At 39.5% G+C, this 15,195-nt stretch overlaps 1 protein-coding gene across 1 annotated transcript; it reads right to left on the bottom strand.

Annotated features, from left to right (window-relative positions):
• Positions 1–9,989: 9,989 nt before the first annotated feature.
• LOC145113162 (uncharacterized) lies at positions 9,990–14,993 on the bottom strand. The gene is made up of 9 exons (XM_079049284.1): positions 14,938–14,993; positions 14,001–14,212; positions 13,663–13,687; positions 13,599–13,622; positions 13,353–13,479; positions 13,195–13,267; positions 10,251–10,357; positions 10,093–10,165; positions 9,990–9,997 (listed from the first exon to the last, which is right to left on the bottom strand). The coding sequence occupies exons 1-9, from the start codon at positions 14,991–14,993 to the stop codon at positions 9,990–9,992; spliced, it is 705 nt and encodes a 234-aa protein (XP_078905410.1).
• Positions 14,994–15,195: the final 202 nt, after the last annotated feature.

Genomic DNA, 15,195 nt, shown 5'->3' with positions numbered 1-15,195 from the left:
TTGGTATCAGAGCCTTGGTTTGAGTGAATTGGGGGAAACACTCGTGTGAACCCAGTCTCAAATCAAGGGAATTTTTGGAATAAATTCTAAAATGGTTTTCAAAATAAAGGATGGAGGATGCAGAGGGTACGATCAGCCGGAGCCTGTAAGTAATCCACAAAATACCATACAGTTATTTGATATTATGATATGATAGAACAACATGCTAGTGTTAGGCTATGAATCTTCAGGAATCACATGATAGACTTGCCTAATTATACGATGCCTACTAGCCTAGGGTTTCTTGTATATGGAATTGACATCATAACTGTAGGTGTTTAGTGTATACATCACGGCTGTGTATAACCAAGATCTTATAGCCTGAGAATGTCTAATTCGACCTCAGTGTAGGATTGGATATTCGAAAGTTTATCGGGTCCAGCGTTATGTGTGGCTAGCATACACTAGTGCTGCAGGGTTGGTGAAAGTTTCATGGATGTGTGAGTTGTGGAAGCTGTGAGACCAGCGGCGAGATAGTCGATATTCCCCTAGGAGTGAGGGTTGAGCGCATATTATGTTGATGATAGTATTAGGGCATTGTGGTGATACTTGAGACAAATATGGGTAGGTGCGGAAGGTAGTATGGGCCCGTACTACTGAAAGCACAGGACCCATACGCGTAGCAAGGAAGTCACAACCCCTAGGGTGGTGGGAATTGGTCTCCCGATATATGTTGCTTATCTGACATCTTGGTTATATTTTCAGTATGGTGGTGACGAGACGTTTTACTACTGGATCCAGATCAGGATCAGGATCAGGATCGGGAGACGGAGGGTCAGAGGTGCCGGTAGCACCTGAGCCTGTGGTACAGATAGGGACAGAGGAGTTGGATGCCAGGATCCGGGAGATTCTGCACGACGAGATTGCTACAGCATTCCGAGCGCAGCTGCCAGAGATGTTTGGGTCGATTAAGACCGCGATGGTTGAGTACTTTGATGAGCGATATGCAGCTCTAGCAGAGACAGCTGCCGCTGCAGCCACATCGGCAGTAACCGCGGCAGGGGTTGGAGGAGGAGCCGGCAGGGCTTTCTAGTACCGGGACTTCGATAACACGAAGCCCCCGACGTTTGATGGTACACAGAATGCGATCAGGGCTATGAGGTGGTTATCTGACGTGGAGGGCTGTTTCTTCACGTGTTCATGTCCTGCTGACCAGAAGGTCAGGTGTGTCCTGAACCTACTAAGGCTTGGGGAAAAGGTCTGGTGGAGATTGACGATAGGGTCGTACACTGATGATCAGCAGGCTGCTGTCACTTGGGAGCAGTTCCGGGATATGTTCTGCACCCGCTACGTTCCACGCGTTGAGCGGGAGCGGCTTGCTCAGGAGTTTTTGACATTGAGGCAGGATGGGGAGTCAGTGATGGAGATCACTCGTATGTTCACGGAGAGGGCTATGTTTTGCCCGGAGTTTGCTTCAGAGCAGTCTCAGATGACTCGTTATCTGAGTATGCTCAAGACTGATATTCGACAGTTTGTTGCTACGCAACGTTGTGAGACTCTTTTGGATCTTCAGAAAGTCGCGAGGCGGCGCGAGTTGGAGTTAGAGCTGCAGTTGAAGGAGCAGCATCAGGTTCCGGCACAGTCTCAGCCGGCACCTAAGCGGTCCAAGAGCGCTGATACTCGGACCAGGGGTCAGCAGAGCCGCACTTGTGGAAAGTGTGGCAGGGGTCATTCTGGGGTTTGTCGAGCAGGAGGTGGTTGCCACAAATGTGGCAAGGAGGGGCACTATGCCAGGGACTGTCGCCAGTCCGCCCCTCCAGCAGATATGAGGATTTGTTACCATTGTCATCAGGTTGGTCACATGAAGACCAACTGGCCGCAGCTCGCCGCCAAGCCGGCGCAGGGATCCGCACCGGCTACTTTAAGGATGGGAGATGGGAGGTCAGTCAAGGTGGAGCCTCCGAAGGCTCAGGGGCGCGCCTTCCAGCTCACGGCCGAGGAGGCCAAGGCAGCACCGTATGTGGTTGCTAGTATGTTTCTATTTTCTGTTTCAATTATTATATTTGTGTTATGCTTATCGGTGGTACCTGTGTTTAGGTACGTTTCTAGTAAACTCTTTGCCTGCTTTGGTTTTATTCGACTCGGGGGCGAGTCGGTCGTTTGTATCTCAGACTTTCAGTAGAGGGTTCAGTGTGTCGGTAGATGAGCTTGAGTGTCCGTTGTGAGTTTCGATCGCCAACGAGCACGGGGTTTCTGCTTCTTCGGTCTACCGGGGATGCGAGCTGGAGATTTTCGGCGTATCATTCCCGATAGATTTGATTCCTATTCCCATGAGGGAAGTATGTGTGATCGTAGGGATGGATTGGCTCAGCCGGTTTGGCACCATGATCGACTGTAAGGGACAGCGAGTGGTAGTTCGAACCCCAAGTGGGGGAGAACTGGTAGTGTATGGTGATGGCACCAGAGTGGGAGCAGGGTTTTGTTCAGCCGCCAGGACTCGGCAGTTCATTCAGCACGGGTGTACTGGTTATTTAGCGTATGTGATAGATATGCTAATTGAGGATCATACTTCCGTTTCAGAGGTTCCAGTGGTATGGAGTTTGTTGATGTGTTTCCAGAGGAGTTACCTGGAGTGCCTCCGGAGAGGCATGTAGAGTTCAAGATTGATCTAGTGTCGGGTGCGGCCCCTACCGCTAAGGCATCGTACCGTCTGGCACTGCCAGAGATGCAGGAGTTGGCATCTCAGTTGCAGGAGCTGCTAGGCAAGCAGTTTATTCGCCCAAGTAGTTCACCCTGGGGAGCACCGATTCTCTTCGTCAGGAAGAAGGACGGTTCGCACAGGATGTGCATTGACTATATTAACAGTGAAGAACCGTTATCCACTCCCAAGGATAGATGATCTTTTTGATCAGCTGCAGGGTGCATCTTGGTTTTCCAAGATCGACTTGAGATCCGGGTATCACCAGGTCAGGGTGAGGGAGGAAGACGTGGAGAAGACCGCGTTTCGGAATCGTTATGGTCATTACGAGTTCGTGGTGATGCCGTTTGGGCTCACCAACGCGCCAGCAGTTTTCATCGATTTGATGAATCGGTTCGGCAGACCGATGCTCGATCGCTCGGTCATTGTGTTCATAGATGATATCTTGGTGTATTCCAAGACCCGAGAGCAGCACGAGCAGCACCTCAGGGAGCTGCTGGAGGTTCTGCGACGAGAACGGTTGTATGCCAAGTTCTCGAAGTGTGAGTTTTGGTTACGAGAGGTCCAGTTCCTCGGACATCTCGTTAACCAGGAGGGGATTTTGGTCGATCCGGCCAAAGTTGAGGCGGTTATGCAGTGGGAGATTCCGAAATCTCCCTCAGACATCAAGAGTTTCTTGGGATTAGCAGGGTACTACCAGAGATTCATTCGAGATTTCTCCAAGATTGCAGTACCCCTCACTCGTCTAACGAGGAAGGGGGTGGATTTCCGGTGGGGCCCTGAGCATTAGAGGGCGTTTGAGACCCTCCGACGGTGTTTATGTGAGGCGCCAGTGTTGACGCTCCCCGAGGGAGTCGAGGATTTTGTAGTATTTTATGATGCATCCATCACACAACTGGGGGCAGTCCTCATGCAGAGGGGACGAGTGATAGCCTATGCATCACGACAGCTGAAGCCGCATGAGACGAGATACCCTACGCATGATCTTGAGTTGGGAGCGGTGGTATTCACTCTCAAGATTTGGAGGCATTATCTGTACGGGGTCCGTTGTACTATATACACGGATCACAAGAGTTTGAGGCACATCATGGATCAGCCGAACCTGAATATGAGGTAGCGCAGGCGGCTGGATGTAGTCAAGGACTATGATTGTGAGATCCTTTACCCTCCTGGTAAAGCGAATGTGGTTGAGGATGCATTGAGCCGCAAGTCAGCTGGGTCTCCTACCCCAGCAAGGTGTATGAGGATAGCGGTGGATTCCCCGCTTATGAGCTTGATTAGGGATGCTCAGGTTGAGGGCATGAGACCAGAAAACTAGAAGATGGAGCGGATTAAGGGTGAGAGCGCCCGGTTTGTTCAGGATAGCCGCAGATTATTGACCCGACACGGTCGGGTTTGGGTTCCGATGTCCGGAGGGGTCCGGCAGACAGTGATGGAGGAGACTCATAAGTCTCATTTTTCTATACACCTGGGAGCCACCAAGATGTACCGCGATCTGAGTTTGAGTTACTGGTGGCCCGGTATGAAGCAAGAAATCGCTTGGTATGTTGAGAGGTGCCTGACCTGTAGGATGGTCAAGGTCGAGCATCAGAGGCCGCATGGTAAGCTGCAGCCTCTGGAGATTCCCATGTGGAAATGGGAACAGATCACGATGGACTTCATTACGAAGTTGCCGAGGACGGCGAAGGGGTTCGATGCTATATGGGTCATCGTGGATCGGTTGACCAAGAGTGCCCATTTCTTGGCCATACGGGAGAGTTCGTTGGCCGAGAAATTGGCCGACATGTACGTCAGCGAGATTGTCTCTCGCCATGGGGTTCCAGTCTCCATCGTTTTCGATCGGGATGTCAGGTTTACTTCCCGTTTTTGCCGGAAGTTCCATGAGGAACTGGGTACGCAATTGCACTTTAGTACAGCGTTCCATCCACAGACCGATGGACAGAGTGAGCGAACCATTCAGACCCTCGAAGATATGTTGAGGGCGTGCGTCATTGACTTCGGTGGGAGTTAGGATTCCCACCTACCGCTTGCAGAGTTCGCTTACAACAACAACTATCATTATAGTATTGGCGCCCCGCCTTTTGAGTTGTTGTATGGTCGGAGATGTAGAACCCCGGTCTGTTGGGGTGAGGTTGGACACAGAGTGATGGGTCGGATGGAGGTTGTCTTGCAGACTACCGAAGAGATCCAGTAGATCATACAGCGGTTGCAAAACGCTCAGAGCCGGCAAAAGAGTTGAGTTGATAGACGCCGATCGGATTTAGAGTTTCAGGTTGGTGACATGGTACTTCTGAAGGTCTCGCCCTGGAAGGGTGTGATCCGCTTCAAGAAGAGGGGAAAATTGGGTCCCCCTTATATTGGGCCATTCAGGATCATTGCCAGGGTGGGCAAAGTGGCTTATAGGCTAGAGCTATCGGAGGAGCTCAGCCGAATTCATAGCACGTTCCATGTTTCGCAATTGCGAAAGTGTATTATGGATCAGGAGGCAGTAGTATCGCTGGATGATATTCAGGTCGATGAGCGCCTGAATTACGTAGAGAGGCCTGTGGCCATCCTGGAAAGGAAGAAGAAGATTTTGCGGAACAAAGAAATACCTTTGGCAAAAGTGCAGTGGGAGCATCGGAGGGGATCCGAGTGGACATGGGAGCCGGAGGCGGAAATGCGAGAGCATTACCCGGCGTTGTTTATTCAAGCAGACTTCGAGGGCGAAGTCTAGTTCAAGTGGGGGAGAATTGTAACGCCCCGATTCTCAGGTATTGTTTAAATAAGAATTTAATTGGTTTCAAGGCCCACTCGACGAGTTAGTTTCCCTACTCGTCGAGTAGCAGCGGGTTGGTTCGCGTATTTAGTGGCCTACTCGCCGAGTCCAAGAAGGGACTCGACAAGCAGGAGCTGGCAGATGAAACCCTAAAATGGTCTTTGCGATTTGAGAATTAAGAAACATCATTCAGGTGGACCTTACTGTTTAAAATATCATATATGTAATATATTCCAGCCATCATTATGCAAAAACCACCCAAAACATTCTCACTTGAAAATCTCGATTGTAGCGTTTCGCAAACAAAATATGGAAATTTCACAATTCATTAAGCACTTTTTTTCAGGTTCTTCTTTCAAAATTTAGGCATATGATTTTAACAAATTAGGAGAGTTAAAAACTGTTACATTTGATATAGAGTTATAAAGAGATTTTCTATAGAATAAAAGAAAATATATTTCACCAAAGCAACGATATTAGACTAGCTACTTATGGTTTGGCGAAATGATAAAACCACGGTCTTGATCGATGGAGAGCTTTTGCAATTCATGGATTTTGTAATGCTAAAATCCCGAATGTTATTTGTCAACCTGTTAAAAAAATCATGTTATGGTTATCTGTAAACCAAACCTTTAACTTAGGTATTTTCTCTTACAAATATAGGTTCGGGGCATTCATGTATTTGCGAAATATGTACATCCTACTTTTGATTCAATTTTCATTTTTGGCATTTGTTTTGTGGAAAATCTAGGTTTTTATTAAATCTTGTGAACCATTCGACTTAATGTTGTACATGACCAACGTTTAAAAAATCGTTTTTAAACTGTTCGATAAGAAATTTGTTTATTTAATAAATAAATGAACATTAAGAAGACTATATTTTACTTGCAACCCAAAGTTGGGATTTTTTTTTTTTTTTAGAAAAAAGGTTTAGACAAGATTAGAAAAAAAAATTGAAAGTTTGATTGAGTTTACATTATAACGAACATGTAAAAAGTAAAGAATAAGATAATCTATGTAACGCCCTGATTCTCAGGTATTGTTTAAATAAAAATTTAATTGGTTTCAAGACCTACTCGACGAGTTGGTTGCCCTACTCGTCAAGTAGCAGCGGGTTGGTTTGCGTATTTAGTGGCCTACTCGCCGAGTCCAAGAAGGGACTCGACGAGCAGGAGCTGGCAGATGAAACCCTAAATCTCGGGGTTTTGCACCCTATTTAAAGAAGCATAAGCCTCCTTTGGCCTCTTTGCAGTCCATTGAAAGTCCAGAAGAACCCTAACTCGAGTGTGTGTGTATTCTTTGGAAATTTTAGCTTGGAGGAAGATTTTTGGTGAGGGAATCTCTTGGGAAGCAAGCTAGTTGAAGCAAGTTGTGGGTTTCAAGTTCTGCATCAGAAAGGGCTCTCTTGAAGGTATTAAATCGTTTTTCCCTTGGCTCATTTTCTCCTAAACCCTTTTGTGCATAAGTTTATGAAAGGATTCTTGTGTCTAAGCCAAGATCTGAAGTTGTAACTTCAGATCTGGACTCCCCTTGGCTTCTAGATTCATAAAGCCATCAGCCTTGTCTAGTATGAGCCTTCTCTCAAGGATGTGACTTCATTGCAAGCTTAGTTGTGCCATTTTAGGGTCTTAAAGCCTTGCATGCACGTAAAGTTTGCAACTTTACTTGATAAGCATGCCTAAGGAAGTTGGATCTGCAATTTGGGGCCTAGGCATGGCTTAGAAAGTGTCTGCATGGTTAAAGGGCTGAAGAGACTCGGCGAGTCGCATAGTCGACTCGGCGAGTCATATGAAGATAGGCATTGAACTCGACGAGTTGGATGAACAACTCGGCGAGTCCGATGAAGATTGTCGTAGACTCGACGAGTGGATGAACAACTCGGCGAGTCGGTTGAGGTTTCCCCAATTTATGTATGCGTGTGCAACCGTCGATTCGCAAGAAGGAAAACTCGACGAGTGGCCTTAGAGTTCCAATCGCTAGCCTTAGAACTAGACGAGTCACTTCGGTGACTCGGCGAGTGGACAGGTATTTCATGGAACTCGGCGAGTAGCTGAGGGTACTCGGCGAGTTAGGGTCAACATGGACTGTTGACCTTGACTGACGACCTTGACTTTGACCAAAGGTTGACTAGTTGACTGATGGGGTACCTTGAGAGGTTGAGAACTTACAGTATGGTTATACTATGGTAATTGGTGGTGGAGTTTGTGGCAGTGATCTGAGGGTTGAAGTTTATCCACCGAGTCGACATCTGCAAGGTGAGTTATCCTCACTATATCGATAGGGTCTAAGGCACCAAGGCCGACCCTTTAGTTGTTATTGTTATGGTATGCTACATGTGGTTATGACCTGTTAGATCGAAATCAGGATAGACAGTATGTTATGCTCTTATGATCCGTAGGGATTGATATGTTAGTGACCTGCTAGGTCGGTGCTCTAGTTACGAGAGATTGTTATGATTGGTGATCAGTGAGATATATATGTTTGATGCTTGTATATGCCAGTATATGTTAGTTATGTGCACATGGTTATTTGCTTGTTGCTTGGGTTGAGGCGGTCCTGCTTTGTGCTGAAGGCCAACATACCCTATGAGCGGTCCAGAGAGACTGTAGGCCCACGTGGTGGTCCAGTTATGCTGAAGGCTAGGGACAGATTTAGATAGACTGTAGGCCCTACAGGGTGGTCCAGTCAGGCCGATGGCCCAGTATGCATGTTGTTGATTGTCTGTTACTGATATGGTATTATCGGTGTGGTATTGGTATTTGGGGGGGTAGCTCACTAGGCCATCGGGCTTACAGTTTGCAGTTTATTGTTTCAGGTACTTCAGGAGATCATGGCAAGGCGAAGGCGTGAACGTACCGCTCCTCATCCTTATGATCTGGTTATTGGGACACTCTGATGAATAATGATTGAAGACATATTTGTAAACAAATACTATCTGGTTTTATTTGTGATTGAAAAAGTTTAAATTTGGCGTGAAATTTTTGGATGTTACAATCTAATTCTTTATGAAATTAAATAAAAATTTCAAAACAAATACTTAAAACCAAAGATATAAAAAATCTTTGTAAAAATAATTGTTTAAATAAAACTAATTTTGTAAAAAAGATTTGAGAAAAAACAAAATTCTAAAAAAGATGAAAAAAATAATTCAAAAGAAGTTGAACAATATTAATTTAAATCATATTTTACAAGAACAAGAATCATTTAGAAAAAAGAAATATATATCACGAAATATATATATATATATATATATATATATATATATATATATATATTACGAAAATGCAAAAAACATATTTTATCTTATAAAAACCAAACACATGTACTTTAGAAATTAAATTTATTAGTAAGATAAAAAGTTTACATTGGAGGTGTTATAGTAATATAGATGTAAATGTGGTTTTAACAACCGTTTCTTTCATTTTTTTTCACGTCCTTAACCACTTTTAAATTCAAGTTTTCATAATAAAAAGGTCGAAAAACGTGTTTTGCTAATATAAAACAATTTCTCATGTATCATCGATTATCATCATGTAGTTCAAATTTTGGATGAATTATTGTCCAAAATATAAGGTTGAGGTGATACAATCTCATAAGTTTTCATTATTTTCGCGTTTTCGCAAATTATTTGCATTTTCACATGAGTCTCCCCTATATATATATATATATATATATATATATATATATATATATATATATATATATATATATATATATATATATATATATATATATAGGCTTAGGTTATTTTGTTTCTACTAACTATTGTGTGCCATAATGCACATATCTGGACCATCGGATGGAATAGAATCAAAGTTCATGATCTAATGGTCTATGATAGTACAATAGGGTAACATGTACCATATAATCACACAAATTTCAGCATAAGGGCATTTTAGTCAATTGAGACAAATTTAAAAAGGAAAAATCGAGATTTATGGGATAATTAATGATTTTGATTTAAAAAATCTAATTTTTTTTCAAATTAATTTAATTTCAAACGTAATTTGTAAACATAAACCGATTTTATTCTATCAAAATGTTATTTTGTTAGAATGATATTCTATAATTCTATCAGAATGGTATACAACTATGAACATAATATTATAAACACTTATTACCAAGACCAATAATTTTTAATGAATACAAAATTTATATAAGACGAAGTTTAATAGTTTAGAATAAGTAATTACATTCATTCTTAAAGAATACAACTATGAACATAAACTACATTCATTCTTGAAATCTCTTGCAAAAAAAAATATATCGGCATTCTTGAAAGAATCTTCATTCACTTTCTTGTTTCGTTTCTAGATGTCTTGTGTATGTTTGACCTCTAAGCCACTTCAAAATATGCTAGCATTCTATGAGATTGACATTTTATGAGATTGGCATTCTGTCAAAATTGTATTGCATGAGAATGATTTTATACAAGGAGCCTTTCCCATCAGGTCTTCAAGCCAATCTTCAAGCCATTTCTATCACAAATTCATTGCCAAATATTTTGTAGTGATACACTTGTAACAACTGCACATTAAACATATAACTAATTAACTACAATTCTATCAGAATACAGCAATAATATTCTTACAGAATAAACTATTCTTGCAGAATGGTTTTGAATATTCTTAAAGAATTTGTATTATCAAGAATATACCCAACGAACAAAAGAAACCATTGTCGGTGCATACTTTGCATAAGGCTGTATTGGACTCGAAATGTTGTGCATTCTGCAAAAAAGAAACCAAAATAGTAGATTTAAGAAAAATCTTATCTAGAAAAAAGGTTTAAGAAAAGGTTGAATGACGGATGTACCCTTTTGCGCTTCCCTATGACATTGATCTCACTTCTGTTGGATTTTCCAACATTGAAAGCCACATAAGTGACTCCTCCTTCATCCTTAAAGGCCACATGACCAGAAACTAATCCAATAACACATAACCTTTATTCAGAAAACAAGAAAGGGAAACTTCCAATGTTATAAAGTATAAACAACTTTCAGGTGGTTGTAGTTTCTGAATCAATAATTCAAATCTTATCATCTATTTTGAAGATTCATACCCATTTGCATGGCGATATATATATATATATATATATATATATATATATATATATATATATATATATATATATATATATATTGATCATGCTCCGGCTTCATAAAATCTATCAAAACACAAGAATGTAACCAAAACAATGTTAGAAAAGGGATAATACTAATAGTAACTTGACCTATAGTTGACATTTTATAGTAAAAAACTACAAATTTGATACACACATTTGAGCATTCAGATTAAATTAGCTAACTTTTAACTTCAAATTTAATAGTAATAATTATATGTATCAAAAAGTTTCTCTCTGCAAGGTGAGTTATCCTCACTATATCGATAGGGTCTAAGGCACCAAGGCCGACCCTTTAGTTGTTATTGTTATGGTATGCTACATGTGGTTATGACCTGTTAGATCGAAATCAGGATAGACAGTATGTTATGCTCTTATGATCCGTAGGGATTGATATGTTAGTGACCTGCTAGGTCGGTGCTCTAGTTACGAGAGATTGTTATGATTGGTGATCAGTGAGATATATATGTTTGATGCTTGTATATGCCAGTATATGTTAGTTATGTGCACATGGTTATTTGCTTGTTGCTTGGGTTGAGGCGGTCCTGCTTTGTGCTGAAGGCCAACATACCCTATGAGCGGTCCAGAGAGACTGTAGGCCCACGTGGTGGTCCAGTTATGCTGAAGGCTAGGGACAGATTTAGATAGACTGTAGGCCCTACAGGGTGGTCCAGTCAGGCCGATGGCCCAGTATGCATGTTGTTGATTGTCTGTTACTGATATGGTATTATCGGTGTGGTATTGGTATTTGGGGGGGGGTAGCTCACTAGGCCCTCGGGCTTACAGTTTGCAGTTTATTGTTTCAGGTACTTCAGGAGATCATGGCAAGGCGAAGGCGTGAACGTACCGCTCCTCATCCTTATGATCTGGTTATTGGGACACTCTGATGAATAATGATTGAAGACATATTTGTAAACAAATACTATCTGGTTTTATTTGTGATTGAAAAAGTTTAAATTTGGCGTGAAATTTTTGGATGTTACAATCTAATTCTTTATGAAATTAAATAAAAATTTCAAAACAAATACTTAAAACCAAAGATATAAAAAATCTTTGTAAAAATAATTGTTTAAATAAAACTAATTTTGTAAAAAAGATTTGAGAAAAAACAAAATTCTAAAAAAGATGAAAAAAATAATTCAAAAGAAGTTGAACAATATTAATTTAAATCATATTTTACAAGAACAAGAATCATTTAGAAAAAAGAAATATATATCACGGAAAATATATATATATATATATATATATATATATATATATATATATATATATATATATATTACGAAAATGCAAAAAACATATTTTATCTTATAAAAACCAAACACATGTACTTTAGAAATTAAATTTATTAGTAAGATAAAAAGTTTACATTGGAGGTGTTATAGTAATATAGATGTAAATGTGGTTTTAACAACCGTTTCTTTCATTTTTTTTCACGTCCTTAACCACTTTTAAATTAAAGTTTTCATAATAAAAAGGTCGAAAAACGTGTTTTGCTAATATAAAACAATTTCTCATGTATCATCGATTATCATCATGTAGTTCAAATTTTGGATGAATTATTGTCCAAAATATAAGGTTGAGGTGATACAATCTCATAAGTTTTCATTATTTTCGCGTTTTCGCAAATTATTTGCATTTTCACATGAGTCTCCCCTATATATATATATATATATATATATATATATATATATATATATATATATATATATATATATAGGCTTAGGTTATTTTGTTTCTACTAACTATTGTGTGCCATAATGCACATATCTGGACCATCGGATGGAATAGAATCAAAGGTCATGATCTAATGGTCTATGATAGTACAATAGGGTAACATGTACCATATAATCACACAAATTTCAGCATAAGGGCATTTTAGTCAATTGAGACAAATTTAAAAAGGAAAAATCGAGATTTATGGGATAATTAATGATTTTGATTTAAAAAATCTAATTTTTTTTCAAATTAATTTAATTTCAAACGTAATTTGTAAACATAAACCGATTTTATTCTATCAAAATGTTATTTTGTTAGAATGATATTCTATAATTCTATCAGAATGGTATACAACTATGAACATAATATTATAAACACTTATTACCAAGACCAATAATTTTTAATGAATACAAAATTTATATAAGACGAAGTTTAATAGTTTAGAATAAGTAATTACATTCATTCTTAAAGAATACAACTATGAACATAAACTACATTCATTCTTGAAATCTCTTGCAAAAAAAAATATCGGCATTCTTGAAAGAATCTTCATTCACTTTCTTGTTTCGTTTCTAGATGTCTTGTGTATGTTTGACCTCTAAGCCACTTCAAAATATGCTAGCATTCTATGAGATTGACATTTTGTGAGATTGGCATTCTGTCAAAATTGTATTGCATGAGAATGATTTTATACAAGGAGCCTTTCCCATCAGGTCTTCAAGCCAATCTTCAAGCCATTTCTATCACAAATTCATTGCCAAATATTTTGTAGTGATACACTTGTAACAACTGCACATTAAACATATAACTAATTAACTACAATTCTATCAGAATACAGCAATAATATTCTTACAGAATAAACTATTCTTGCAGAATGGTTTTGAATATTCTTAAAGAATTTGTATTATCAAGAATATACCCAACGAACAAAAGAAACCATTGTCGGTGCATACTTTGCATAAGGCTGTATTGGACTCGAAATGTTGTGCATTCTGCAAAAAAGAAACCAAAATAGTAGATTTAAGAAAAATCTTATCTAGAAAAAAGGTTTAAGAAAAGGTTGAATGACGGATGTACCCTTTTGCGCTTCCCTATGACATTGATCTCACTTCTGTTGGATTTTCCAACATTGAAAGCCACATAAGTGACTCCTCCTTCATCCTTAAAGGCCACATGACCAGAAACTAATCCAATAACACATAACCTTTATTCAGAAAACAAGAAAGGGAAACTTCCAATGTTATAAAGTATAAACAACTTTCAGGTGGTTGTAGTTTCTGAATCAATAATTCAAATCTTATCATCTATTTTGAAGATTCATACCCATTTGCATGGCGATATATATATATATATATATATATATATATATATATATATATATATATATTGATCATGCTCCGGCTTCATAAAATCTATCAAAACACAAGAATGTAACCAAAACAATGTTAGAAAAGGGATAATACTAATAGTAACTTGACCTATAGTTGACATTTTATAGTAAAAAACTACAAATTTGATACACACATTTGAGCATTCAGATTAAATTAGCTAACTTTTAACTTCAAATTTAATAGTAATAATTATATGTATCAAAAGTTTCTCTTGAATTCGAATATGAAAATAAAACTAGATTATACTCTGTAGAATCATAGGTTGTTACTTCTAGGGCGGAAGGAGAACGAACCGTGAATGAAATTAAAGGCACTGGTTGGTGAAATTACATACCAGGAGCGAAGTAAGTGACGAAATTGAATTCAATTGCAGAAGGAGGAGAGAGGGGGAGATCATTGACGTTAGGCAACAAAAGCTCATGAAGCTCTTTTTCTCCATCATCTTCTTCACCATCAATGGCTACCAAGTTATCTTTAACAACAGTCGGGACTTGTGATTCTTGATCGGCGGCTGAGTCGGTGTTTAGCGTGGTCGTTTGAACTAAACTGGAATCGGAAATTAACGGCTAACCTAGCAACAAGATTCCCAATCGATACAGGCCTTTGATTGGAGATAAAAGCTAGCTTCGATTGGAGATGGAGCTGCCGAGAATAACATCTTCTTAATCAACGGAATGGGGAAACAAATTTGCAGCAAGAGGTTTGACTACCTCTTTTGATCAAACGCGTCAATAAGAAAATGGGAGGAGGCAGAAATAGAATACGTATGATATGAGAGGTTAGGGTTAAATAGTTGGTCAAACAGATTTTTATGGTGATTTCCATGAATTAAGGGATTTTATTTTAATTATCATGCTAAAGTTACATAATTACCCTTATTACAATTTTTAATTATTTAATTATTCCTAAATTCCTATTGGTGCATTCATACACACAATAGTTGCTAGAAACATTTGAACCTATCTCTCTCTCTCTCTATATACATATATATATATATATATATATATATATATATATATATATATGTATGTATACACACACACACACACAGAGAGAGAGAGAGAGAGAGATGTAAAAGATCAAATAAGAAGCTCTAAAGGTTAAGAACCCTAAGAACCTCTAATTTTTAACTTAACATCAAAATGAAAACCTAGACTACAAAATAAGATATGATCATTTTCCTTGCATCCAAACACTCTCACTCACCTTTAAGAGTTTAAACACAAACCCTCCATCTATCATCACCAACTACCACCATTTCCGCCACTTACCAGTGCCGCCGTCGCTGCCGTCGCTGCCGCCGTAGATCGTCGTTGCTTCTAGCCATCGTCACCGTCTTCGTCCTGCACCATCTTTTTCTCTTTGGTTTTTGGTGAAACACCACCAGATCTGCATCAGATCTTGTGTGTTTGATGCATTTCAAGTGTAGATCTAGAGTTTGTGGTTCATTTTTCGGTGTCCAATGATGGTTCCACCACCACATCAGATCTACTCCACTAGCTCCTCCTCCTCATCTGACTCGCTATGCT

The sequence above is a fragment of the Lactuca virosa genome, chromosome 1 (assembly GCF_052849685.1).
Source record: "Lactuca virosa cultivar CGN04683 chromosome 1, Lactuca_virosa_CGN04683_v6, whole genome shotgun sequence".
NCBI classification, from domain to species: domain Eukaryota; kingdom Viridiplantae; phylum Streptophyta; class Magnoliopsida; order Asterales; family Asteraceae; genus Lactuca; species Lactuca virosa.
This window is presented reverse-complemented; position numbering and strand designations above follow the sequence as displayed.